Source organism: Symphalangus syndactylus, chromosome 21, assembly GCF_028878055.3.
Source record: "Symphalangus syndactylus isolate Jambi chromosome 21, NHGRI_mSymSyn1-v2.1_pri, whole genome shotgun sequence".
Classification (NCBI taxonomy): Eukaryota; Metazoa; Chordata; class Mammalia; order Primates; family Hylobatidae; genus Symphalangus; species Symphalangus syndactylus.
The window spans coordinates 48,260,926-48,286,138 of record NC_072443.2 but is presented as its reverse complement, the minus strand read 5'-3'; the positions used below and the strand labels follow the sequence as shown (position 1 = coordinate 48,286,138).

Below are 25,213 nucleotides of genomic sequence, written 5' to 3'. Positions count from 1 at the left end.
AAGTATTACATCTTATTCATTTGTATATCTCCAGTATCTAGAAAATAGTAGGCATACCATCAATGTTGACTGAATGAATGAATGAGCAAATCTTGTGTTTGGAGATGAGTAAAGCTAGACCAGCAAGAGTTGAAGATTTTTATTGGGAGGAAGTAGATGATACATTTGGCCCATGAATTGGATAAGTGCACTGAGACACCAACCATGGCCATGGGCCCCACTGGGAGTATTCTGAAATGGCTTCTTATACATAGGTGATTGTGGTGGCACCACATGACCTGCTAAATGCCTGGTCACAGCTTTTGAGATCAGAGGTAAAAACTTGTCTTATGAGGGCAGCCCATCAAGAGGCAGCCAGTGACTTCTGAGGTGTCCTGGCCTAAAAGCTGTGTCTAAATAGGGGACTAGAAATAAGCTGGGTCAACTGAGGTTGCTTTCCTGAGGATTTAAACTGCTCAGACAGGGATCTGGGTGATTGGTTGCAGAGTAGAAGTGAAATCACAGAAAGCAGAGAGGAAGAAGAAAAAGGAAGCTGTGGTATAGAAATCGTAGAACATTACACAGATTCTGGTCCTTTGCTCTCAGACGATGACCAGATGATGTGGCTGCTTGAGACACACTTGGTCTTGGATGACATTCCAGTTTTCATCTCCAGAGGTGACACTATGCCACATTTCTTGTTCTTCCCATGGGGCTGAGTCACTGAGCTTTTTCTGGATTTCTGGGAGGTTCAGACACATTGCTTCTATCGTCTTTATTTCCACACACAGCCATACAATATCATTTCTCGTTCAACCTAAGCACATTTGAAACTCAAATCTTTCCTCCAAAGACAGTAACTTATATAAACTAATAAAATGGGAGTCAGACTGCAGCAGTTCTTGAATGAAAGGTTTAGAAGTATGGACATGATCTTGTGGCCAAAAGGGAAACTTTGGGTACCATAATTCATCTGGGCCTGGAAATCTAGACCTGCCAGCTCACTTATCTTGGGCTTCATGTATCCCCTAATTTATGTTTTGCCTTTCCATTTTGAATTCTAGTTATCTGCTGGAAAAGAAAGAGGTTCAAAAGAGGGGTTCAGTAATTCTATTTTTTTCTATCTCTTCCTCTCTCTTTTCCTCCTTTCCTTTCTTTTTTTCTTTGGTTATGATCTTCCTCTCATCAGTAAGCCTCACTCTGAATAAATTTTTTTAAAGCCCTTTTGACTTTAGCACATTTTACAAGACTTTAAGATTTTGCCTTCTTGATAGTAATCTTATAATCTCATAATCTTCCATATTTGCCTTTCATTATTGATATTCCTTATAATGAGATAATAATAAGGAATATTGATATTCCTTATCAATTTTTTTGTAGACACAAATTTACTGAGCTCCTTGTGCAGGTGAATAGGTTTCTTGAAATACATCTTCTGATTCATTCAGCAGGGGATTGTTATTATACATAAAAGAACCAAATTTTCAAAACTTTCCATCACATATGAACTATATTCCTCTTCAGAGTGTCAGAAAGACCAGGCACAGTGGCTCATGTCTGTAATTGCAGCACTTTGGGAGGCAAAGGCAGGTGGATCACCTGAGGTCAGGAGTTCAAGACCAGCCTGGCCAACATGGTGAAACCCTGTCTCTACTAAAAATACAAAAATCAGCCAGACCTGGTGGCAAGCACCCGTAATCTCAGCTACGTGGGATGCTGAGGCAGGAGAATCACTTGAAGCCAGGAGGTGGAGGTTGTGGTGAGCTGAGATCACATGACTACACTCCAGCCTGGGCGACAAGAGTGGAACTCCATCTCAAAAAACAAAAAACAAAAAACAAACAAAAAAAAAGAGTCTCAGAAATAATATCACGCCTATCTTTTATCTGAACTGTTTAGATTCTACCTCTCTCGGTCTAAAGCACCATCTGACAACCCCAGTGTTCCCTTTCCTTGCTATCTGAATCTCAGGAAAACATAGTTTAGTTCAGCTAAGGCTCCAGTTGCTTTCATTACTGCTTAATTTTCTTTTGTCAAGATGAATTAAGTCCAGTTTATCTCATGGCTTCTTTCATTTTCAGAGATGAAATTACCAGCTTAAAAAAGTATTTTCTTAACATTATTAGTCATTGGCAAATGCAAATCAAAACCCACAATGAATACCACTCCACACCCTCTAGGATGGCTACATAAAAAGACACAATAACAAGTGTTGGTGAGGATGCAGAGAAATTGGAACCCTCACAAATTGCTGTTGAGAGTACAAAATGGTATAGCTACTTTGAAAAACAGTTCAGCAGTTCCTCAAAAAGTTAAACACAGTAGAACTCCATATAACCCAGCCATTCCACTCCCAGGTATGCACATAAGGTAACTGAAATATATGTTCACACCCAAACTTGAATATAAAGGTTTATAGCAGCATTATTCATAACAGCCAAAAGCTGGAAACAACCCAAATGTCCATCAACTGATGAATAGTAAACAAAAAGTGATATATCAATGAAATGGCATGCCATTTAGCAATAAATAGGAAAAAAGGATTGATAAATGCAAATAGCATGGATGAATCCTGAAAGCATTAGGCTAGGGGAAGTAAGCCAGTCACAGAAGATCTCATATTGTATGATTCCATTTATATGAAATGCCCAAACAGGCAAACCCATAGAGACTGAAAGCAGATGAGCAGTTGCCAGGGGTTGAGGAGAGTAGCGAATGCAGAGTGACGGCTAATGGGCATGGGGTTTCTTTCTAGGGTAATGAAAATGTTCTGGAACTAAACAGTGGCAATGTTCTGGAACTAAACAGTGGCAATGTTTGCACAACCTTGTGAATATAGTAAAAACCATGGAATTTGTAAAAAATGAAAAACAAAATAATCTTTAGAAAGTTTTACTTTTAGAAGAAATGGAGTTCTTCCGAATGTCATGATGACTAAGCTTTCCCATCACCGTGTGCCTTGACCCCTTATACATTTTGAAACCCATAATAGGAAAATACCATTTCTATTCTTTTAATGGACTGTCTATAGGCATACTACAACATGAAAATTATGTTTTCCTTTTTTCCTCATTCAAACTCTTTTTATTTCATTTTTATTCTTACATTTACGAGCTTTTACATAGAAAGTATCTTTCTATATCCAATGGTGCTTCTACTTGGTCTGTTCCTTTGGACCAGAGTATTATTAAATTCAATGTACTCCATTGCCCTATTCAACCATAAGGGCCACTATATGTATTCTCTTGTGGTGAAAGGTCAATTTGGTTTCCATTTCAAATTCATTTTATTGGTGATAAAGATTATAATCAAAGACAGCTGATTAGAAGAGGTTTACCTCTGGAAAGTGGGATTAGGGTGGGGCAGGAGGCTGCTGCCTCTAATCAGAAACTCCTCAACTGGGTTTGTTATCCTGTAGATATTCTAACATGAATAACTTTGAGATTTGGAACATGATAGTTACGTCGGGAGGGACACAGAACACATACAGCCAAAGTAGAAGATTCATATTAAATATAAATGAGGAGGGGGTGAATCTACTCAAACTTCCTTTTTTCCTTACGGTCTTGAATGGTTGTAGCCTCCTTTGAATGTGTAAAATGCAGTTAGGTAACCTAGGGAACTCTGGATGAATAGTGTGGTTCTTGTCTTTAAGTATCCTGTTGGCTTATACAGGCGATAACATTGCATAGATTACTGGAGGAGAGATGGTCTGTGCCAGGTGAAGGGTTATACGGACAAGGGCTGTAGTGCAGGGATGAGCTGGATCATATCCTGGTATGTGGGAAGGATCATAGAGGAGGAGGCTCTAGAGTGGAAAGGAGGGGCTCCTCTTAAAAAGCACAAACTAGAGGGAAGGGAAGGGTATTCCAAGCAGAGAAATGTATGAAAAAGGCACATAGACAAAAAAGTATATGATGTATCTCTCAGAGGCTAAGAGAATACATCCATTCAGCTGGAGCATAAACCCCGCATAAAATAATAACTGAAGATGAAACTGGGGAGGTAGGGTGGCACAGCTGTAGAGTTGTGGAGCATTATCCTAAAGGCATTGGAAAATCATTAAAGTTCTTGATCTGGGTGGTTATGTGACCAAAGTAGCATTTTAAAGATGAATAGCAATGAAGGACAGGGTGGATTGGAAGGAAAGAAAGGCCAAAGGCATGCAATCAAATTAGGAAGCTACTACAGCTTAGGGTAGTAGCTATGTGAATGAAAAAGAGGAGAAATATATGAAGAAGGTTACAAAGGTAGGATGAATAAGATTGACTGAATAATTCTTCAGATTTCCACTTTGATTATGGAAAGATTTTGATCCTGTGAAGTTCTGGGTATCTGCTGTGATCCACCCTATGCAGATAGGAACACCAACGGATCTCATACTATTCAGCCTGTTAATGGCTCATTATCAACCCTATTTGGAGAAGGGCGGATAAAGCCAACTTGTTAATTCACAAGCCATTTTAATTTGGATTTGAATAGGGTTCTGTGCATCTGCCACCTTCTTTGTGCTGTTTGCTTTTACTGGTATTGAAATGAGCCTCTTATCTGTGCTCATAGCTTTTTGCATTAGGCAAAAAGGCCCAAAGCTCACAAGGATGCAGGGAGAGGCTCCCCAATATTGAGAGTTCATAGGAAAAGATTCATAGAGTGGATAACCACTTCTGAAATATCAGCTCAAGAATGAGGCTAAGGGCCTAATTTTGTTACATCAAACCAGAGGAACATTCCTTATAGTGTCAGAGGGATCTGCGGATAGGCTATTTCCCACCTTGACCCAACAAGGGCATCTCTCAACCTGGGAAAAGTGTATGTTATGTGTGGAAGTGATGCCAAAAAAGGCTCCCATGTGGCAAGGAGCCCTGTGTGAGAGATGAGGACATTACAAAGAGGAACTTGAGACAGATCAGATTTTCATTCAAACCCAAGCATCCTCAGATCAAACCCTGGCTGTGAAAACAGATGAAAATCAGGTTTCCTTCTATTATAGCATTCCCCACAATCTTGGTATGAATTGGTATGTACATTCTTGCAGATTTTGCTCCCCAGAGACCTAGCCTAGCTCATGAGCAGGTTTGAGGCCAGATGGAAATAGCTGAGAAAAGGAGAAATTCACCTATTTTGTGTACCCATATATAGTCATGACCCTTCTAATAAGGTGGACTTCCCAAGCCACTCAAATTGCAAGAATATGTGGATATCTGCAGTGTTCACATGCACATGTGACATTTTTACATGAATACACCCTTTTCCCTGATTTGGTCTGAAAAAATACAGCAGATTCCAGAACCTGGAGCATGAAGATGAGTATCTGGAAGCACAGTATATAGCAGTTGACTTCCTGCATACAGCTGCTCTACCCAGCAGCTGCAATTCTTTGGATATTCAGGTTTCTAAAGAGACAATCCTTTAGGACATTTACATGCCTCCCCCCTTGCCACTGCAGCCAGGTATTTTTGCTTACAGAAGCTGTCTTTGCTTCCATAACGTGAAATTGGCCAGAACAGAGAGTTCTGGGTGGATTTGGGGGAAGCTCTGGGATGTTTCCTACCTTGGCAGGCACCCTGAATTCCCCATATTCTTTCAGCAGTTCCTGAGTCTCCTCTGTGGTCTCTCCAGTGGAGGTATGTGTTGAGAGGTAAAATTCACCTGTTTCTTGGATCCAGTCAAGAGCCTATGGGAGGAAACAACTCATCCAGTCCCCCAAAAGGCAGCTGTCAGTAGGAAAACATGCCATACTACAATGAAGGTTATTGCTGGGACAACTTAATGGACCCAGGAAACACTGACAATTTGATTGGTATGTAGCTCTGGAGTTGTTTTTTTATGAACGAGCTCTCCCTTGCTTTGGAACATTTACCAGCAAAGAGAGGGTCTCCCCCAGTAGACTGAGGACTCTTCTAGGCCAGGCCTAATATCATCCATGAATTAGGGGCATAGTGGGTGACCTAGCATTTCCTCACATCTCCTGGTACCAAACTCAAAACAGAGAGCTTGGTAAATGCTGAATTGCTGACAGGTGACAACCTGCTTTCTTTCTTCTTTATTCCCCACTCCCATCCCCAATTTGCTGCCGTGGCCCTCTTCTGGACTAAGCCTTGGTGATGGGCCTCTGTATGCTCCCCAGAACTGAGACACAGCCAGGGAAAGCTTTGGACAACCTGCTTAGCGCTGCGCTCGAACACCACATATTGCTGGCACTGGTCTAACCGCCGCTTCTTCAAGGTCCAGAAATGCAGCACGCGATTCTCCCTCTGCAGGAGCTCACTCAGGATGGCTGTGGGCAGAGGAGATGCATGATGGTCACAAGAGGCTCTGAGCAAATCCAACCAACCCCTTCAGCCCCATGGCCCAGGTGCCAGGTGACCATGACCGTGATTTCAAGCATCCCCACGATACTAATCCAGCATCAGAAGAAAGGGAGCAAAAGCTGGATACAGAAAGGATTTCCTAGAAAGGAGCAAGGTCGAGAAGTCTAGGGGGAGAGCCCATTGATGAGAGTTCCATCAACTAAGGTGGCAAGAATATAACACCAGTGACTTACAAATGACCCCGATTCTCTTTATAGCAAAATTAGTCCTTGGTTCTAAGAAATCTTAGGAAGCAACTAATTCAATTGGCCCCCAGAATCTAATGAGCATGGGTGGACCTTGACAGGAATCTCAGTCATTCTTAAGGACTCATTATTAGAGCGCAGGAGATTTATAGTGGAATGAGGGCTGGTGTCACTGGCTTGACAACCCACATCATGAGCCATGTTCTTGGACCTGCACAAGAGGTTGTGCACACAGCACTTTAACGGCACAGCCTCAATTTAAACACTTCTAAATAGTGGTCATAGGGAAGCTGTGTTGGAATTATGTCTTCATGTTGTCTCTGGGCCCATGTTGTTTTGGATGTGATCGTAAGAAAAGCTAAAACTGATGTTAAATGAGAGTGTATACACAGGCATATAGCAAAGCAAGTGGGCCATGGTTAGGTATTCAGTCCATGCTATTTCCCTCTCTAAATTTTCTGTTGTTTCAGGAATAGCTGGGTACGTGGATAGATGTCTTAAGCATTTTAAATAGTATGTTCTATGCTGGAAGCAATCAAATTTATTTTATTATGTCTTTCCCCTGCTTCCTGTTGCCATATTAGATATTAACAAAATATACAATAATAACCATATGAATAATATTTATCACATACTCAGTATGTGGAAGACACTCATTTTTATAATACCCCACAATGCATGCACCATTATTATCTCCATTATACAGATGAGAAAACTGAGGTTTAGAGAAAGCTTTTGAGAAAGCATAGGGAAGGTAACTAGTTCAGGGTTGTTCAGATAGGAAAGGGCAGAGTTCAGATTTGGGCCAGATCTGACTTCAGAGCCTGAGTTGTTAGTCACCTTGGTCTCCCATATTACTAACATACTACTAAGACTATAAAGTACAACTTTCTATGCTTTATGAAGATGGCACAACCCAAAGTGAAGTGCTTGCACTGAGAAATTTTTGTTGATTTTATGTACTTTTCATACTCCTTCATTCTCACCTCCCCAGCCAAGTTTGGCTTTCTGAGGACAGAATCTGTTTTTCATCTTTTAGGCTAAGTGCTTTTTTTCTTTCTCTTTTCTTTCTCTTTCTTTCTTTCTTTCTTTCTTTCTTTCTTTCTTTCTTTCTTTCTTTCTTTCTTTTCTTTCTTTCTCTTTCTTTCTTTCTTTCTCTTTCTTTTTTTTTCTTTTTTTGACAGGGTCTGGCTCTGTCACCCAAGATGGAGTGCAATCATAGCTCATTGCAGCCTCAACCTCCCAGGCTCAAGTGATCCTCCCACTTCAGCCGCCTGAGTAGCTGAGACTATAGGCACAGGCCACCACACCCAGTCAATTTGTAAACATTTTTTTTTGTAGAGATGGGGGTCTCAATATGTTGCCCAGGCTGGTCTCAAACTCCTGAGCTCAAGTGATCCTCCTTCCTCAGTCTCCCAAAGTGCTAGGATTACAGGCGTGAGCCACTGTGCTCAGCCTTTTTTGGGTCCAATCATTCACCCTTCCCTGTATCTAAGCCTTTATCATGTAACTTTTTCATTCCTTCCCAAAGAGGCAAGTACAGTTTCTCACTCCCCAACTGATCTCTGGCTTGGCCACATAACTTGCTTTGGCAAATGAGTTGTTACCAGATAAAACACAAGCAGGGCCTTGAAACGTACTTATAGACTTGACTTTGCTCTTCGTACCTCTGCTATCACCACTATAGGAACTTCTCCTGGGTAACTGCTGCCCCTTCGACCCAGGTCCCAGAATACATACACGTGGAGCAAACAAGATCTTACCTGGAGTGAAGGAGCCAAGCTAGCTAGACTTGCAGACTGAAGCACAACTGCACTGCTGAGCCCAGCTGAGATGCTGCTCCTCAGCCAATGCACAGCCACTGAACAACATATGCTTACAGTTGGATATCGTTGAATTTCTTGGTTGTTATGCAGCCATATAACAACCAGCAGCATAAAAAAGCCAAAAGTATATGACATTGGCTTTGAGTCTAGGTAGTAGGTGAAAAGGAAACTGATATATAAGGGATTGTAGGTCCCTGCTCAGGTGGAAGCTTCAATTGGGCAAGGAAGGAGTAGAAACCCATTTCTTTTAGTCTTTATGTTCCCTAGCCAGAGTTTTGCTCATTGAAGCTCCCTCTATGGTGTGGCTGAGGGAATCAACCCAGATCCAGCAGAAATCATAAAGAGTTTCAGGATTATTTTTCCCCCTCTTCTTGAAAGCTTTCACATGGGCAACAACCTGGTCTTGCCTCCAAGAAGATGTAGGCATTTCCCACTGTCTCTGGGTGCCTGTTATTCTTCAGCATGCAGAGGTGTAGGTGGGATATGTGGTCTCTCAGTAGGCAGCTGGCCTCACCCAAGCTCCCATCTACATTTGGAAGCCAGAACATATGTTTTCAAATGTGCTAGAAGAAGTGACATAATACCAGCTCCCCACAGGTCTCCTGACCACAAATAGAATAGCACATTTGGAAGAGAAACTCTGCTCCCTCCTCTCTGTAGGGAACTTTGATTCCTAGATTTAATTCTTTCCAGTGGCCTCTGTTCTCTCCAAATCTTGAGCTATCTGAGCAAAGAGGGAAGCCCTTCTTAAGCAGACCACGCACCCTAGAGACCTGTCCGTGGTGTCTCTAAGCCCATACCACTCCTCACTCCAAGTCGGCTTAGGTTCCCTCCCTAGCCTCCGGTTCCAGAGTTACATTTCTCTGCCTTGGCAAGATGACATTTGTTAAACTCTTCACTCACTCAAAGGCTAATTTCTGCATGGTCAGAAAAATTCCACAGATAATGATTTAAATTTCACATGGTCAGATAATGGGCAATTTTTAAAAGTTATGTATTTATTATCATAGACTTTCTAGAATTCAGAGATATTAAAGATTATGTAGAATAGCACTTATCTAAATTTTATGAACACACAAATCACCTGGTTGGTAGAATTGGACATTTTGCCAAAATGCAGGTTCTTTGTTCTTTTTTTCTCTCTTTTTTTTTTTTTTTTTTTTTTGAGACAGGGTCTCATTCTATTGCCCAGCCTGGAGTACAATGGTGCAAACATGGCTCACTGCAGCCTCCAACTCTTGGACTCAAATTATCCTTCCATCTCAGCCTCCTGAGTAACTAGAGCTATAGGCATGCCACCATACCAGGCTAATTTTTTAATTTTTTGTAGAGATGGGGTCTCACTGTGTTGCCCAGGCTGGTCTTGAACTCCTGGCCTCAAGCAATCCTCCCATCTCAACCTCCCAAAGTGCCAAAATGCAGTTTCTGACTCAGTCAGTTTGGGTGTGGCCTCAGATTCTATGTTTCCTACACTCTCCCAGGGATGTCAATGTGGCTGGTCTGGGAACTACAATTTGAGTAGCAAGAGTCTAGATGCTCCCCTCATTTTATATAAGAAACTAAAGTTTTAAAAGGCTTAATCAATCAGTGACAAATCCAGGGTCAGCATTTGGTTTTAGGATTCTCAGTCCACATTCTGTTCCCAGGCTATAAGACACCCTAGTCTTGTGCTGTTCAATATATTAACCAGGAGCCACAATCAGTAATTTACATTTAAATTAGTTAATATTAAATAAGAGTTAAAATTTAGTTCCTCAGTTGCACTAGCCATATTTCAAGTGCTCAATAGCTGCTGTATTGCACAGCATAGATACAGGCAATTTCCATTATTTCAGAAAATTCCACTAGGCAGTGCTGTCCAGACTCTAAGATAAATGAAAGTACTTGGGGAAATTTTATCCTTGTTTTTGCCTTCCAGATCTTGATGCATGTTTAAAAATTGACCATGAATCATTACTGCCCACACCATCCCACATCATACATTTTCATTTCTAAGGAGAAGCAGCAGGAAATTTGAGATTGTGTGAAAACTGGGTACATGGTATATTTCAGGGAGCGGCTGTTGCTGAAGTGACTGGTGGCTGGGCAGGTCTCTCACTGACCTTTCACTTGTTGCTCGGGTCCCCGAGTGTGGCTGGCGACACTGGGCATGCTGACATTGTTCCTGTGGATGTACTTGAGAAACACCTCAGCATTCCGCCGAGCCAGGGTGCAGGCCTGAGAAAGACAAAGCCGTGAGGCCCCTGTCCCAGCAGGTGTATGGAATCCAAGAAAATGGAGAAGGCATACCCTCCTTCCTTCTATATTTTCTTCTGCTTTTTTTTTTTTTTTTTTTTTTTTTTGAGACAGAGTCTCACTCTGTTGCCTAGGCTGCAGTGCAGTGGCATGATCATAGCTCGCCGCAGTCTCCACCTCCCAGGCTTAAGTGGTCCTTCCATCTTAGCCTCCTGAGTAGCTGGGACTACAGGCGCCCACCACCACACCTAGCTAACTTTGTGCATTTTTTGTAAAGATGAGGTCTCACTATGTTGCCCAGGCTGGTCTCAAACTACTGGGCTCAAGCAATCTGCCCACCTTGGCCTCCCAAAGTGCTAGGATTACAGGCATGAGCCACGGCACCTGGCTCCTCCTTGTACTTTTTAGGAGGCTCAAGAACTCTGAAGGAATGTGGAAGGAGCAGAGCTCTGGAAGTCTCCACTGGTTCATGGAGACTCCAATTCCAATTTATGGAGCTCACCCTTCTGAGCTTTCCGTTTGTCAAGTGAAGAATTACTCCTTGTCTCTGCCCATTCCATCTCAGATAATAATCACAAATGAGCCACCCCTCGTCTCCTTCTATGTTGACCAGGCATTACTAATATTCACTCTCAGCCTACTTTTCCTCAGCCACCAGAATGCCTCTTACATGACCACTGGTGTAAGCTCAGGAAACATAAACCCACTTGAAAATCAGTGTGACTCAGACCTGAGCAAGTAAATTTGGTAAACACATCTATTAACCCTACATTCCAAATCTAAATGGAAATTACCAACATTTTTCAGACTTATTTGCCCATCAAGTCCCCCTCATCTAAATATCATTAATAAGTATTCTATTGTTGAAGAATGCCAGTCTACATAAAGGACTAACAGCTGTTATATTACCTACCCCCTTTACGACTCATATTAGCTATGGGCGGCAGAGAGAGGGCTGGTCACACTCTCCTTGTTGTGCTGATGGACAAGACTGGAGCCCAGAAATGGCAGGAGCCAGGAAGCAACACAGATCTAGGATCTAGGATGACTGACAGTATTTCTTGTTCCTCTCAAGCTTAGTATTTTCTGGATTTCTCTACAAAGCAGGTTTTTTTTTCTGGTTGTAAAGTAATAAATACTAGCATACTAATTTTTAATCCATAGTTTTCAGAATTAAATTATCTCAGATAAAACTGTGCAATTTTATTTCATTTTTCTTTGAAATTTTATTTTTTCTTCTACACACCTTGAAATGTAAAATTTTAGAATCTTATGCTTTCCCTCTGATCCTACAAATAATATAATTAAAAATTATTATATAATAGAAACATAATTATAAAATTTTATAATTTTCTGGTTATATGAAAAATTACCAACAAAGGCATCTAGGATATCTGGTACACAAACGCCTGCTGATGTGTCCATGAACACAGAGGCTACTGAATAAAACAGCTTGATGGTGGTCTCAGCTTAAGGAGTTTCAAGTGGATCAACTAATGAATACAAATAAAGAGCTCAGTATTCTATTTACTGGGCATATCATTCCCACAGTGATAGGCAGCTTCTCACTATGGTTTCAGGGACATATGGAAAACATCAGACCAGAGGGTTTTCTATTTCTTTCTTCAATAGAAACATTTTCTTTTAATTGTATGAAGAAATATATTTATACTTCTGTTTGGATTTTTATATGCTCTACTTAAATTGTTCCACTTTAAAATTTGCTTTGTAATAGGGAAAACTGTAACAAATCATCATAAGCTCTGCACAGAAGAATTTCTATTTAGTCCTATTAGTAAGAGCTGATTACTAAAGGTTCTGACCCATATAGGTGCAGATACCAGATAGACAGGAGGAGGGCAGGGAGAGGCCAGCTTAAAAAAAATAAAAATTAAGCTCAAAGTGGTGGTCAAGTAGAGAAAATCCCTAATAAAAGAAAGGCAGTTAATTACAGAATTGAATAAAATCAATGGCAACATGTCAGGGTATAAAAATTGTCTCTTCTATTCCCAGAAACCTGAGAGGAAGCAGAACATGAAAGCAAGAAATCTGAGAGCAAATGGAGCCTTTAGATGAGCTTGAACACAGAAGAGAGGCGATCAGAGGAGAAGATCAAAGGCTGGGGAAGGAGGCTCACAAGGACTTCCCACACCAGCTGACAGTCTGTGCAGAGCAGGCCTGTGCTTCCTCCCTCGGAAGGCAGGGCACTAGTAGAATACTCGGAATAAGGCATTTATCTCTTAATACAGAAGAATGAACAGTGTCATGTGTGTTGGTAATTGGTAATTGCTAGATTGATAAATAAATAGGGCACCCAAATTCATTTATTTCTTACCCTAATTTTTGCACCTTTCATTTATAAAATATTTTAATCATGTTTTATATCTAAGCTTATATCTTTTTGATATTACTATCAAAAAATAATTTAATTAGCCAAACACAACTGAATGAAAGCATGTCTTTTTCTCAGTTAACAACATCCATGGGATACTCGGATATCTGAAGATTGCAGTAGTAGTAATAGTGTATCCTGATCACCTAACTATACAAAAAGTGCTAAGAGAGAAATAAATGTTGGAAATGTAACCTTTCACCCTTTGAAATTAACCAGTCAACATCTTCATTACACTCCCTTACCCCTTTAGGGAAGAGGTTAGAAAAAAAGAGGGGCTAGGAAGCATGTTTGAAGCTGTGTGTGTGTGTGTGTGTGTGTGTGAGAGAGAGAGAGAGAGAGAGACAGAGAGAGAGAAGGAGAAGAAGGAGGAGGAGGAGAAAGAGAAAGAGAAAGAGAAAGAGGATGAAAGAACAAGGCCAAGGCCAGGAGTCTGAGCCCTTGCATGACAATGTGCTCTGACCTTAAGAAAGGCCTCCTTTTGTTCCAAATGTTTGCTGATGAGTGGAATGACATGGTCGATCTCTGCCGCTGGCCCCAGCTTATCTCGTCCACCACACCAGTCCTCATCTCTCCGGTATTCTTGCTCTAAGCTCTCCAGGACGCTACACACCTAGTGAATCATGGAAGAAAAGACTCAGTAAATTAATTATTCAGGAAGTATTCTCTGAGGACCTTCAGTCTATAGAAGCCTACATATATGACATTTTTCATTAGAAGTTTAATGCCTCTGAGACATCTAAGAGAAGTCCAGGAGGCAGTGTCAGTCCTGTGTCTGAAACCTGGGAGACGTTATAACTGAAGATATAGATTTTGGAATCATCTTTTTATGGGATTTGGTGACATTACCTAGGAATAGTAGGTGAAGTAAGAAAGTAAGGCAGTCTAGAATCTTTGGAGTTTCAGTGTTTTTACACATTATATTGTTATAATTTCACAATAACTATAAATTAGGTAGAACAGGAAATGAGGTTTGGAGAAGATACTTGACTTATCCGACCATCTGTACTTGTCCCATAGTAAGGAGCCTCAAGCAGAGACAAAGGAGGAAGTTGCCGGAAGCTGCCTACGTTGTATGGTTTACGGGCCATAAATGAATGTCATCTTTTTCCTCCCCTGGGGAAAAACGTCTAAAAAATCCTGCCATAAGACATGACATCTCCAGGACCTCTATTACAAAATACACGTTTCCTGTAGAGGAGTAACAAATTTGGGTTAACCTAAAAGACAGTTAAGAAGCTTTTTAGTTCTAAAGATGCTGAGAAGCCATGCTAAGTAACCTTATAAATGAACTCAGAAGAGAGCAAAAGCATTTTGAAGGAGGTTTGGAGGGAAATTCAGCCTGGGTCCCACAGTGGAAAACCCAAGGCAGCCTAGTATCAGGGCCTGGAGGAGGATGCAGAAAATTGAAACTCATATACCTATACAACCATCCTTCCATATCTGTGGGTTCTACATCCATGATTCAACCAACTATGGATTGAAAATACTTAGTTAAAAAGTACAGCATAAAAAATAATACAAATAAAAACAATAAGTAATCCAGAGACGATTTAAATTACATGGGAGAATGTACATATCTGTGAAGGGTCCTGGAACAAATACCCCATGGATACTGGATTTCCTTCAATAGACTTTGGGAATGATTGGATTTCCTTCAATAGACTTTGATTACTTGTTTGGATATGGCAGCAGGGAAGAACTGCTATGATTATCTTTGGCCTTCTCTGAGAAAGTCTTTTGATGAAAGATGTCTTTGTGTGTGTGTGTGTGTGTGTGTGTGTGTGTGATGGAGTCTAGCTTTTTCACCCAGGCTGGAGTGCAGTGGTGCAATCTCGGCTCAATGCAACCTCTGCCTCCCAGGTTCAAGTGATTCTCCTGCCTCAGGCTCCCGAGTAGCTGGAATTACAGGCACCCACTACCATATCCAGCTAATTTTTGTATTTTTAGTAGAGATGGGGTTTCACCATGTTGGTCAGGCTGGTCTTGAACTCCTGACCTCAAGTGATCCACCTGCCTTGGCCTCCCAAAGTGCTGGTATTATAGGCATGAGCCTCCATGCCCAGCCAGATGAAAGATGTCTTTGGATAGGGCATTCATTGAGTTATGAACTGAGCTGAAAGATGTGCTGAAAGCTGTCCCAGGAAGAACACTCTCATAGCCAGACATGCTTCTCATGTCATGAGAAGATCTGTCACCGAACTCGAGGTGACTTCTCTAGTCCCATCTCTAGCATCACACCTTTCTTTCTGCAAGGCCTGAAACGTGCAGGCAGCTCATGTTTTGAGATAAAACAGCTTACAGACATGCAAAAACTTTAAGAAAAAGAGTACTTGAGATCTGTCCCATGATAGGACTGAACTTAGAAGCAAACAATTTGGGAGTTAGAAGAAATGAGAAGATTATTAGGTATAAATACTTTAACAAGACAGGAAACAGAAATCCAGAGGGGTAAAGTAACCTTCGGCAAGTTCACTTCAGGGTAAAATTTCTTGACTCTTACTCCAGTGTCCCTCACCATCTTGATCCATCTCAAATTAAAATTTGTGTATAATATTAGACAGGAATTAAGCCTCATTTGTTTCCACATGGATATTCAGTTGTCCAGCATCCTTTGCTGAAAAGACTTTCTTTCACTCATTGAATTTTTTTGTCAAAAATCAACTGACTGTATATATGTGGATCTATTTCTATAACCACTATTCTGTCTCATTGTGTTTATTCTTATACCAAATACCATTCTGTCTTGATCCCTCCTGCTTTAGAATAAGTCCTTAAATCAGGCAGTGTGACTTGTCCAACTTTGTTCTTCCTTTTCAAAATTGTTTTGGCTGTTCTAGTTTCTTTGCATTTGTATTCTTTGCATTTGCATTTTATTTCCATATAGATCTTAGAATTAATGTATCAATTTCTACCAAAAAAAAAGCTTGCTGGGATTTGATTGAGACTGTGTTGAATCTATGGATCAACTGGGGAAGCTCCCTATCATCTTAGTCTGCAGCTCCTCACTTCTGTGGCCATCAAAGGAGTCATCCCTTTGAAGCAACAGAAAGGACTGAGAGAAGGGGTGGAGACTCTAACCCTGGCTGCAGGGCCCTCTGATGCGCATGTCATATTTGCTCCAAGGGAGACTTTCCGACGGTCCCTGTAAGTCACCCAAGGAGAATGATTCTGATTTACTTCTACCAGGGAACAATTCAGAGAAGGAAACTACTATACATTGAGTAAAAGTATTCTTGTTTTAAACCTGTTTCATAAAAAGGATTCCCTAACAGCACCCAAGTCATTTTAAAAATCCTCTTAGCCCTGTGCATATTGCTATACAGATGAAAGGGTAACACACTGCATGGTTATGGCCCTGCTGTCCAGTTCCTGCCTTTTCTCCCACAGCAGCATCATCTTATCTGGTGTGTTCCTAGTTCCCCAATGACAGAGAGCTGTGTTTCCTCCATTAGACTAGGGGCCCAAGAAATGAAAGAACCATGTGTTTTTCAAGCAGTGCATAATGCCTAACTGTGATAGATTTAATTATTGTTCAGCAACTATTCATTCTCCTTTCCTAACCTTCATAGGAGGCATTGCTACCTCACTAATGTTGGCTTGGCCATGTGACTTATTTTAGCCAACGAGATGAAAGAGAATATGACACAAGCAAAGACTTGAAATGCACTTGTATGGTAGATTTTGGACTCTTGCATTCCTGCCTTTAACTATAAATGTGCCTGGGATGGCTTCAGGTCAAGGAGGACAAGAGACATGGGAACAGATCTAGATCCAGTCTGCAGCTCGAAGCCTAGTTCTACCAAGTTCAGCCAAGATCAACTGAATCCAAGACACTTAAGCAAAAAAAAAAAAAAATGTTTATTGATGTCACTGAGTTTTGGGGTATTTTGTCACACAGCACTATGGTGGTAACAGCTGACTAATATACTGCCCAAATCTAGCATTTAGTATACACCCAATTTCTATTTCAACACCTCCCTATAGGTCTGGTGAGTTTCAGAAATTTATGACAGACAAATCCCACAGTCCAGTGCTCAAATGGAAAGGATGATAAAAAAAGTCATCTGTGGTGTTTCCACAAACTATTCTTCAAATGTTAGTACTGAGAGGACAGGCTTCTTGCTGACATAAGTACTGCCCATTTACACTGCAAGGCAGAAAATAGCCCTCTGGCAATCTCAGCCCCACAAGCCCCACAGTCCTTTCCCTCACCTGTTCAGAAGTTTTGTAAAAGGCCACAGAGGCATTGACCAGTTTTAGCCGGTCTTCCATCTTCAGCATGAGCTGCTGCCAGTGGAGGGCCACCTTCTCAGCACATTCCCGGATGGCATCGGCATCATAGTGGCCAGCCTGGAGTAGCACCTCGGCTTTCTGCTGTACCTGCAGGGCACTCTGGTGCGTCTTCTGCAAGGAAGTGGCATGAAAGAGGGACTGGGCACAAGGAGAGGAGAGAAAGGTCCGTGGGAACAACCCAGGCGTGGTATGGGAGGGGGTGGAGTGAGGCGTGAGTGAAAAGATGCAGAGAAGTTAAAGAGCTTTAAATGACTGATCCATTTTGTCATGACCATTAATACATTATTATTTTTAAAGCATATTTAAAAAAAGAATAAACATACATTTTTATTAGCTAATCTCTCACGACCCTAACTCCTGTCCCCATTTCTTTCTTTTTCCTTGCAGCATTCTAGATTTTAAGGACATTTCAGTTTCTATAGTAGAGAAACAGAAGTTATATATCAATCTGCTCCCTAATTGGTTCATAAATTTCCTTTACAAACAGAATAATAAAATTGTACATTGAGTTTTCAGAGGAGGTTACTACTACAGTCCCATTTTACAGATCAAGTATAGACAGCACATGAAAAGAAACTTCATGTAACACAAATCTCAGCTAACACTGCAATCATTTAAAACATTAATAATCAGTTGAAAAAGATTCCAGTTGAAGGAATAAATTTGGCAGGTTAATAAAGCTAGAGAGTAACCTCCTACATCATCCCTTAATTACTTCACTGGGGGGCACAACAGTGCAGGAGATAATTCACCTCAATACATAATCCCCATGTTATTTACATATCCCTTGAGGAGATACATATATATGTAGAAGGTCTATTTTCTTTCTTCGTTTTTTTTTTTTTTTTGAGACAGGGTCTTGATCTGTCACCCAGGCTGAAGTGCAGTGCAATGGTGCAATCATGGCTTGCTGCAGCCTTGAACTGGGCTCAAGCAATCTCTTGCTTCAGCCTCCAAAGTAGCTGGATAGCTGGGACTACAGGTGTGTGCCATCACACTTGGCTAATTTTTCACTTTTTGTAGACACGGGATCTTGCTGTCTTGCCCAGGCTGGTCTCAAACTCCTGGCCTCAAATGATCCTCTGGCCTCAGCCTCTCAAAGTGCTGGGATTACAGGCAAGAACCACCACACCTGACCAGAAGTTCTATTTTTTTAATCCTTTTTTTATTAACTTTTAATTTACTTTTTTACTTTTTATTTTCTATTAACTTTTTGATTTTCCCTGATGGAACCCAGGGTTCTTTCTTAGGGTTCAAGAAAGAAGTCAAATTATGCTCCCCACCAACAATCACTCTAAAGGCCTCTAGTAACACTCTCAAAATGGGTTAAGGCAAACCCAGCTGCTTTCACTCCCTTTGAAATAGCTTATCTTCCCTGGCATATTTTCCTTCTGATGGAGAACCTAGTCTGAACTGACACATTTAAGGAGAAGCACAGGCCACCTGGAGAAGGAGCATATGTTGCAATTCTGGTTCTGTTCCCTTCATTGTTCTAGGCAATGCAGACTCTGCCTACCTTTCATTCCCAATATCTTCTAGAAATCCTAACTGCTCTGCCATGCCCTCTCGAGACTAAGTGGCCTATATCTCAACATCAATTCCAAGAATATTTAATCAAGTTGTATCCAGATAGAAACCCAGAACTGATTAAGAGGTGTGTATGCTTAGTGAGCCTCTATTCTGTAAAGATGAAATGGTGTCTAACCCAAATGAATACATATTGCATATGCAGTCATGTGGAATATAGTCATTTCAAGCACTGTGAATACATTTACCCATGTTTCCTCAAAAGCTTATTGAGATGCTTAAGTGTGTTATGACACTTGGTCTTACTTGCCCACCATTTGATTAAGGCAAACCTTTTCACTGAAGGTAAATAAAGAGGAGGTATGGCCAAGAGCTGTCTTCATTCTGCCCAGCATGCCTCATAACTGTGCTATACCTCTAATCTGATCGCTCAGCCTTCATTTTCTTCGTTGCTGCTTATGACTATGGGAACTTGACTGCTGTGTGCCCAATTCTTTTTTTGTTTTTGAGACAGGGTCTCACTCTGTCACCCAGGCTGGAGTGCAGTGGCACAGTCTCAGCTCACTGCGACCTCCACCTCCTGGGTTCAAGCAATTATCCTGCTTCAGCCTCCCGAGTAGCTGGGATTACAAGTACCCACCACCATGCCTGGCTACTTTTTTTTTGTATTTTTAGTAGAGATGGGGTTTCACCATTTGGCCAGGCTGGTCTTGAACTCCTGACCTCAAGCGGTCTGCCCATCTTGGCCTCCCAAATTGCTGGGATTACACACGTGAACCACCATGCTTGGCCCTGATTCTTGATTATAACCCTAATCCTGATTTTTTCTTTATAGTGAATACATCCTAACACTGTGATATTTCGGTGTGTCAGAAAGCTACAATAGAGACAGCTGATGATAATAAAACTTATTTCCTTTGGTTAATTACGCCTTAGAAAATGATTTGCTGATGCTGTGTGTGCAATATGAAGGTTGTTTTTAAATCTCAAATCCCAGACAGTTCTTCTAGTACTAGTAATGGTTCCTAAGAAAATATCATGCATCTTAACACTGTTTATACATCCAAGATGGTTTCCGGGAAATTAAATGGTTGCAATCAATCAACATTAGCTTAAAAATGGCTAGCAATCAGTTGGATTACTGCATAAAAAGAGACGGGCAGTTAAAATTTATTATTTTGCCATCATTGTTGTAGAAATGACTCATTAACAATTTTTTTTTTAGTAAAAGATAACATCTTTGCATTTCTTACACACTCAGAAGTGGGTTGAATTCTATACTGAACTATAAGTAATGAATGTCTTTGAAGTTTTCATTCTGTCTCTTTTCCCACTGGTAATTAGCTTATTTTATTTTTAATATAGTTCCCATGTCCCATTTCCTACTCTTTTTCCTACACCACTCTAAAGCAATCAGTTCAAGTCTCTCTGGGAAGGACAATGTCCTAGTAAAAAAGGATAATTAAGCGTACTTAAAGCAAGACAAAATTTATATTAGATTATCATAAATTAAGTTTTATTTTTAAATAGCCTTCTAAAAAGTCCCTGTTGATGAACTTCTTCTGGTTGCATTTTATTCTTTAAATATTGTTCTACCAGCATTATTGAATAATTACTTTCAGTAGGGTAAAAATATCTGGTGCAATCTGCTCCAATGCTCATTATCCTTGTTAAAAGGCAGACTCTGACAATAGTATCTAAGGGTTACATGTAAACCAAATGGTTAAAAATAGCATCCTAATTTATAATGACATTTGCACTTGTTTATCCTCAATCCTGAGTGATCATCACCGGAAGTAACTTCTAACCTTTTAGTTTTACATTTCCTCACATGGTACATATCTAGAGTGTATAAAAAAACCAATGTACCAGTGGCCTTAAAGGTTGAAGGTACAGATAGGTAACAAAGATTCTCATATGAAGTGTGAATACTTATTTTCTAATACCAGGCCTCTCTGGGGGATTTGCTTCCCCATCAATTCTTGGGTAAGAGGGAGGCTCCCTGGACCATTCTACTAGAAGGGGTACAGCCTTTGCTGCCTGAAGGAACACCCACACCTGAGAATCACCCTGCCTGAGGTACAGAGCAGAAAGGGGAAGGGAGGACAGTGCAGCCAGATTTGGGTGTTACCTCGATGGCCAGTTGGAACTGCTCGTGCTCCCGCTGCAGCTGCTCTGCTTCCGACAAAGAGCTGGCATTGACCAGGCTGGCGTTGAGCATAGACTCTCCATTGCGGATCCATCCCAGGACCTAGGGAATCGGGACAAGCACACAGGTGAATGGCCTTCCGCAGTTTCCCCAGAGCTGTTGCCTCCTCTCATGGGGACTTCAGTCAGAGAGCTCACTATCTTTTATCTTCTGTTGGAAAGAGGACAGGAAAGGTCTCCATAATTAAAATGGTCATCTCCCCAATCATACAGAGTACCTGCGCCATAAGGTACTTATTTTATGTACCTGCTTTATTCCCAGCTCCACGTCACCCCTCTGTCCCAATTTCCTCACCCACATAGTGTAAACATTACTTAACGTGGTTGTACTGTATGCATGTCTAAACTTCCTTCTGGAACATAGGATGCTATAAATAAATAAATTCCATCTGTTGGTATCCTTTTCTTTTTTTATAAGGTCCAGTTCAAATAACAACAACTTATGGAAATCTTTTGCACCTAATCTCTCCTGCTAGAAACAATCTCTTCTTTATCTAGGGCAAGCATATCATTTTGTATGTACCACCTTTATGGTATTCACCACAGACTTCCTGTTTCTTCATCTCGACCTATGTTTCATTCCCCCCTAAGAACATAAACTTCCTGAAATCTGGGGCAATATATTAGCTGTATTTTAGTCTCACATAGTACCTAGCACAGTACTTTGCATATAATGGGTGTGGTGTAGTTTTTGAAGTAATGGAGAATACCCAGGTCACACCTGAGTAGTGAGTCTAATTTCCTCTACCTTGCAAAATAACCAAGAGTAAGCAGGTTTGAACTTCAGTAGGTAAACAACTCCAAAAAAGGAGAAAAGAGAAAGAAAACAAGCAAAATAGAAGTAATAACCCATATTCTGGATCATCAGAAAAAGGGGAGCAAGCTATAATATAATTGACTTAAATTATTTAGAGGCCATGGGTAGGCTGAATACAACTTCTATGTGATGTTAACAAGTACTCGCAGAAAGAAAACTCAACGAGGGAATACTAGGATAGAAGAAGAAACAGCTGACACTGTCTAGACAGTTCTAGGTAAAATGGGGATGTGGCAATTATCTAGCTAATAAAGTCAGAGCAAATAATGCAACTGGAAGAGTTAGGCTCTGAAAACCTACCTGGTGTCTGGTCACCAGAACATTGCCAAACACTTTCTTTATTAGGGAGTCTGAGAGTTTTCTTGGAGAAGAAATAAAAGCTATTCTGAAAATTCAAGATCAGTAAATACCACCCATCTGTCACCTCATGCCAAAGGAGAAGACACCACTATCTGTTTCAGATTTGCTTTCATATTTTTCTCCCCTCTACTTCCTCACATTGAACAACTAGAAAATACTAAGCCCAGTCTCATGATCTAGAACTCATAGGCACCTCTCAAATTTCATCCCTGGGAAAAAATGACTCATGCCTTATTGTGCATAGATAACATCAGGTCATAAATCCCACTGAAGCTGGGCTACTTGGATTGAGATGTTAATTCATGGCCAAGCTGGCAGATTGTAGATGCGATGCCAATCTGTAAAGCAATTAGTTACAGGAAATAACTGCTCAGAGTGTTCACGTGAAATCCCTGTTGTCACTGGTGGACTGTGGCTGGCTGGCTAGAGGTGCTAATGATTTTGAAAAATTGCCTGTAACTTTGGGCACATGCATTCATAGACTGCATGCCCAAATGCCTCATTTCTTTGGGAAATGGAGCTCACAGTGTCCCTCTGCCATGATTCACTGCATTTTGTTTGGTCTGAAGATTCATTTGAGGGTGTCAGAGAAACCACTTCTCCAAGTGCATCACACATCAATGTCTGTAGGACAATTTGACTCCTTTTGGGTCTCTTCAGTTTTGTTAGAAAATTTTTCTCTCCAGTTTCAGCCAACAGGCAACATGAGTTACAGCTATGGTGTTGGGATCCCTACTTACCAGCTTCCCATTTAGAAACATCATGGGTTTCAGTACCTACTTTTTAAATTATATAACATCATTTCCTTGTTCATTTTTATTTATTAAATGCTGTTTAAAAAGGCATTCCAGGACTTTAAAGTGGGAGATTTGATTTTAGGAAGCTAAAAATGCATGGTAGTTTATATCTATGGCTTAGCTCCAGGGTGGGGCTGAGCCCTATGAATAAGTCAGTCTTGGACATAGAACTGGCATAGTAGAGAAATAAGATAAAATTTGGAGTCAGAAATCTGGCTTTTTTACTTACCTGGCAAAATCACTTAACCCCTCTGAGTCTCAGTTTTCTCATCTGTAAAATAAGGATAATTGTACCTTCCCTTTCTGCATTGCAGGGTTGATGCAACAATGTGTAAAATGTAAAGTCTAATGATGATGATGGGACTGGTGGTGATTTTTAGTTTGGAGAAAAGCTGGATAATGATGTGATTATTTATACCTCTCTTAATGAGAAGAGAGCTTTATTCCAGAATCTGTATGAGCTTACTGGCATATTCTGATGTGATGTAGCTTCCTTAGCTGTTTTGTCATCATTATCCTTTTACTCTGATCACTGATAACCCTTGTTGGTATAATTTTCTATTACTGGTATTTTTAAAATTCCAGTTCATAAAACTGGCTAGTTATTCTTTTGTGAGCATACAAATATATGCAAGTTAAGAAACATCATAATTAAAATGAGAAAATGTTGGTTCTATTAATTTTGAGCTGTGTGACATTGCAAACATCATTTAAGCTCCATAAGGCTCAGCTTTCTCATCTGTAAAATGTGAACACATTCCTTGCATAAGGCACAAGGTAAAGATGAAATAAAATAATTAATGTAAAAGTATTTTACAAACCGTAAAATGAATATTGACATTGATCAATCATTCTAGGCAACAATTTACCCAATAGGTTAGATGATCTTTAAAGATAATTTCCAGCTCTAACATTCCACACTACTTTCAAAACTCAAAGAATGCCCCTACATCTATAGGGTATCCAAGAAAATCCGTTATGTAGAAATGAAGGACTGAAAGAATATCACTACTTGGGGACTTAAGAGCTAGGCCAAAAGTTCAGCTCAGTCTGAGCTTGAGGGGAAACTGTACATGAAGATCTATTGCTTCTTCAGGCCAGGAGAGCTCAGCTAAGCCCAAGTCAGGAGAACAGATTTGAGTAAGTGGATGTGGATATCCACAAATAGTGATGCCATTTAAGCTGGGCAGGCTGAGCCTTGTAACCATGCAGGCTGGGAAGCCGCTTATAGATGGCTGTGTTCTCAAGGTCATACCTACAGCAAAGCTTTGAGGTTGTACTCAAGGCAACTGACTCTAAGGACTGCTATTGTAGATGATTTATCACAAGGCATAGTTGTTTCTGAAACTCTAGCCACAGGAAAAATAATCAGCTCCTCAGATAGTAGCAGGGAGCCTGTCATATGTCCAGTGTTCCCTAGTTCTAAAAACCCAAGGTCTATGAGACTGCACATGTTCATCCTTCATGGTTTTATAGACTGTGGCCATATGTCCTCTTAATTATCTCCATTTTGAAACAAAAGGATAGTACTTGTCCTGTTGGCTGCCCCTCTTTTGGATCTATTTCAATTCCTCTCTTTTATATTCAGCCAACAGAACTGAACACAGTATTCTCCACAGGAGAATGAGGACATGCTAATATTTTCTCCTTTGTCCTAAATGTCCATCTTGATTATATGCAAATTTTGGCCAGCATTTGGTGCAAAGAAGCAAATTAAGCCAATGTCTTTGGTAATCAAATAAATATAACTTCTTTCCTCATAGCTTAGAGACACAACATTTTATAAATCCATTTTAGCTTATTTTCTGCTAAATGCACTGCTTTGCAGGAATACATATGGAAATTCATTTAGTTTTATGCTCATTAGGTAGGTCTTTCAAATCTTTCTGAATTGTCTAATAGATGTGAGGTCATCTTCACCAGAGTAGTAATTTTCCTGGTAGTTATCAGAGAATTCTTTCGGGTTTGGAGAGTAATTTGGCATTGAGTGGTCCAGGGATCTGCTCCATGGGCTGTAATTAGTGGAGTGGTTTCCCTTCAAGGTCCACTATTTCTCTAGGGGTGTTTGGGCTATCTATCTTAGATATAAAGTCCTACATAAACCCTCAGAAAGAAAATCAGTTGCATCAATCAATTTCATTTGTTCTGAGTCCATTAACATAATTTTTAGTCTAACGTCTGTGCCTTCCTTTCTTTTCAGTACTTCAGTTTAATATAATT

At 40.5% G+C, this 25,213-nt stretch overlaps 1 protein-coding gene across 28 annotated transcripts in view; it reads right to left on the bottom strand.

The window, feature by feature from the left end:
• The window catches only part of KALRN (kalirin RhoGEF kinase), a 694,106-nt gene that overhangs the window by 278,772 nt on the left and 390,121 nt on the right, over nt 1-25,213 (bottom strand). For 19 of the 28 annotated variants that reach the window (XM_055259658.2, XM_055259655.2, XM_055259656.2 and 16 more), the window contains 6 exons: nt 20,943-21,062; nt 17,204-17,422; nt 13,452-13,601; nt 10,464-10,578; nt 6,141-6,256; nt 5,531-5,653 (listed from right to left, as the gene is read on the bottom strand). In XM_055259658.2, the coding sequence (XP_055115633.1) occupies nt 5,531-5,653; nt 6,141-6,256; nt 10,464-10,578; nt 13,452-13,601; nt 17,204-17,422; nt 20,943-21,062 (843 nt within the window). The remainder of the gene's footprint in view (nt 1-5,530; nt 5,654-6,140; nt 6,257-10,463; nt 10,579-13,451; nt 13,602-17,203; nt 17,423-20,942; nt 21,063-25,213) is intronic. The other 9 variants (XM_063630174.1, XM_063630176.1, XM_055259665.2 and 6 more) reach the window with 2 other exon arrangements.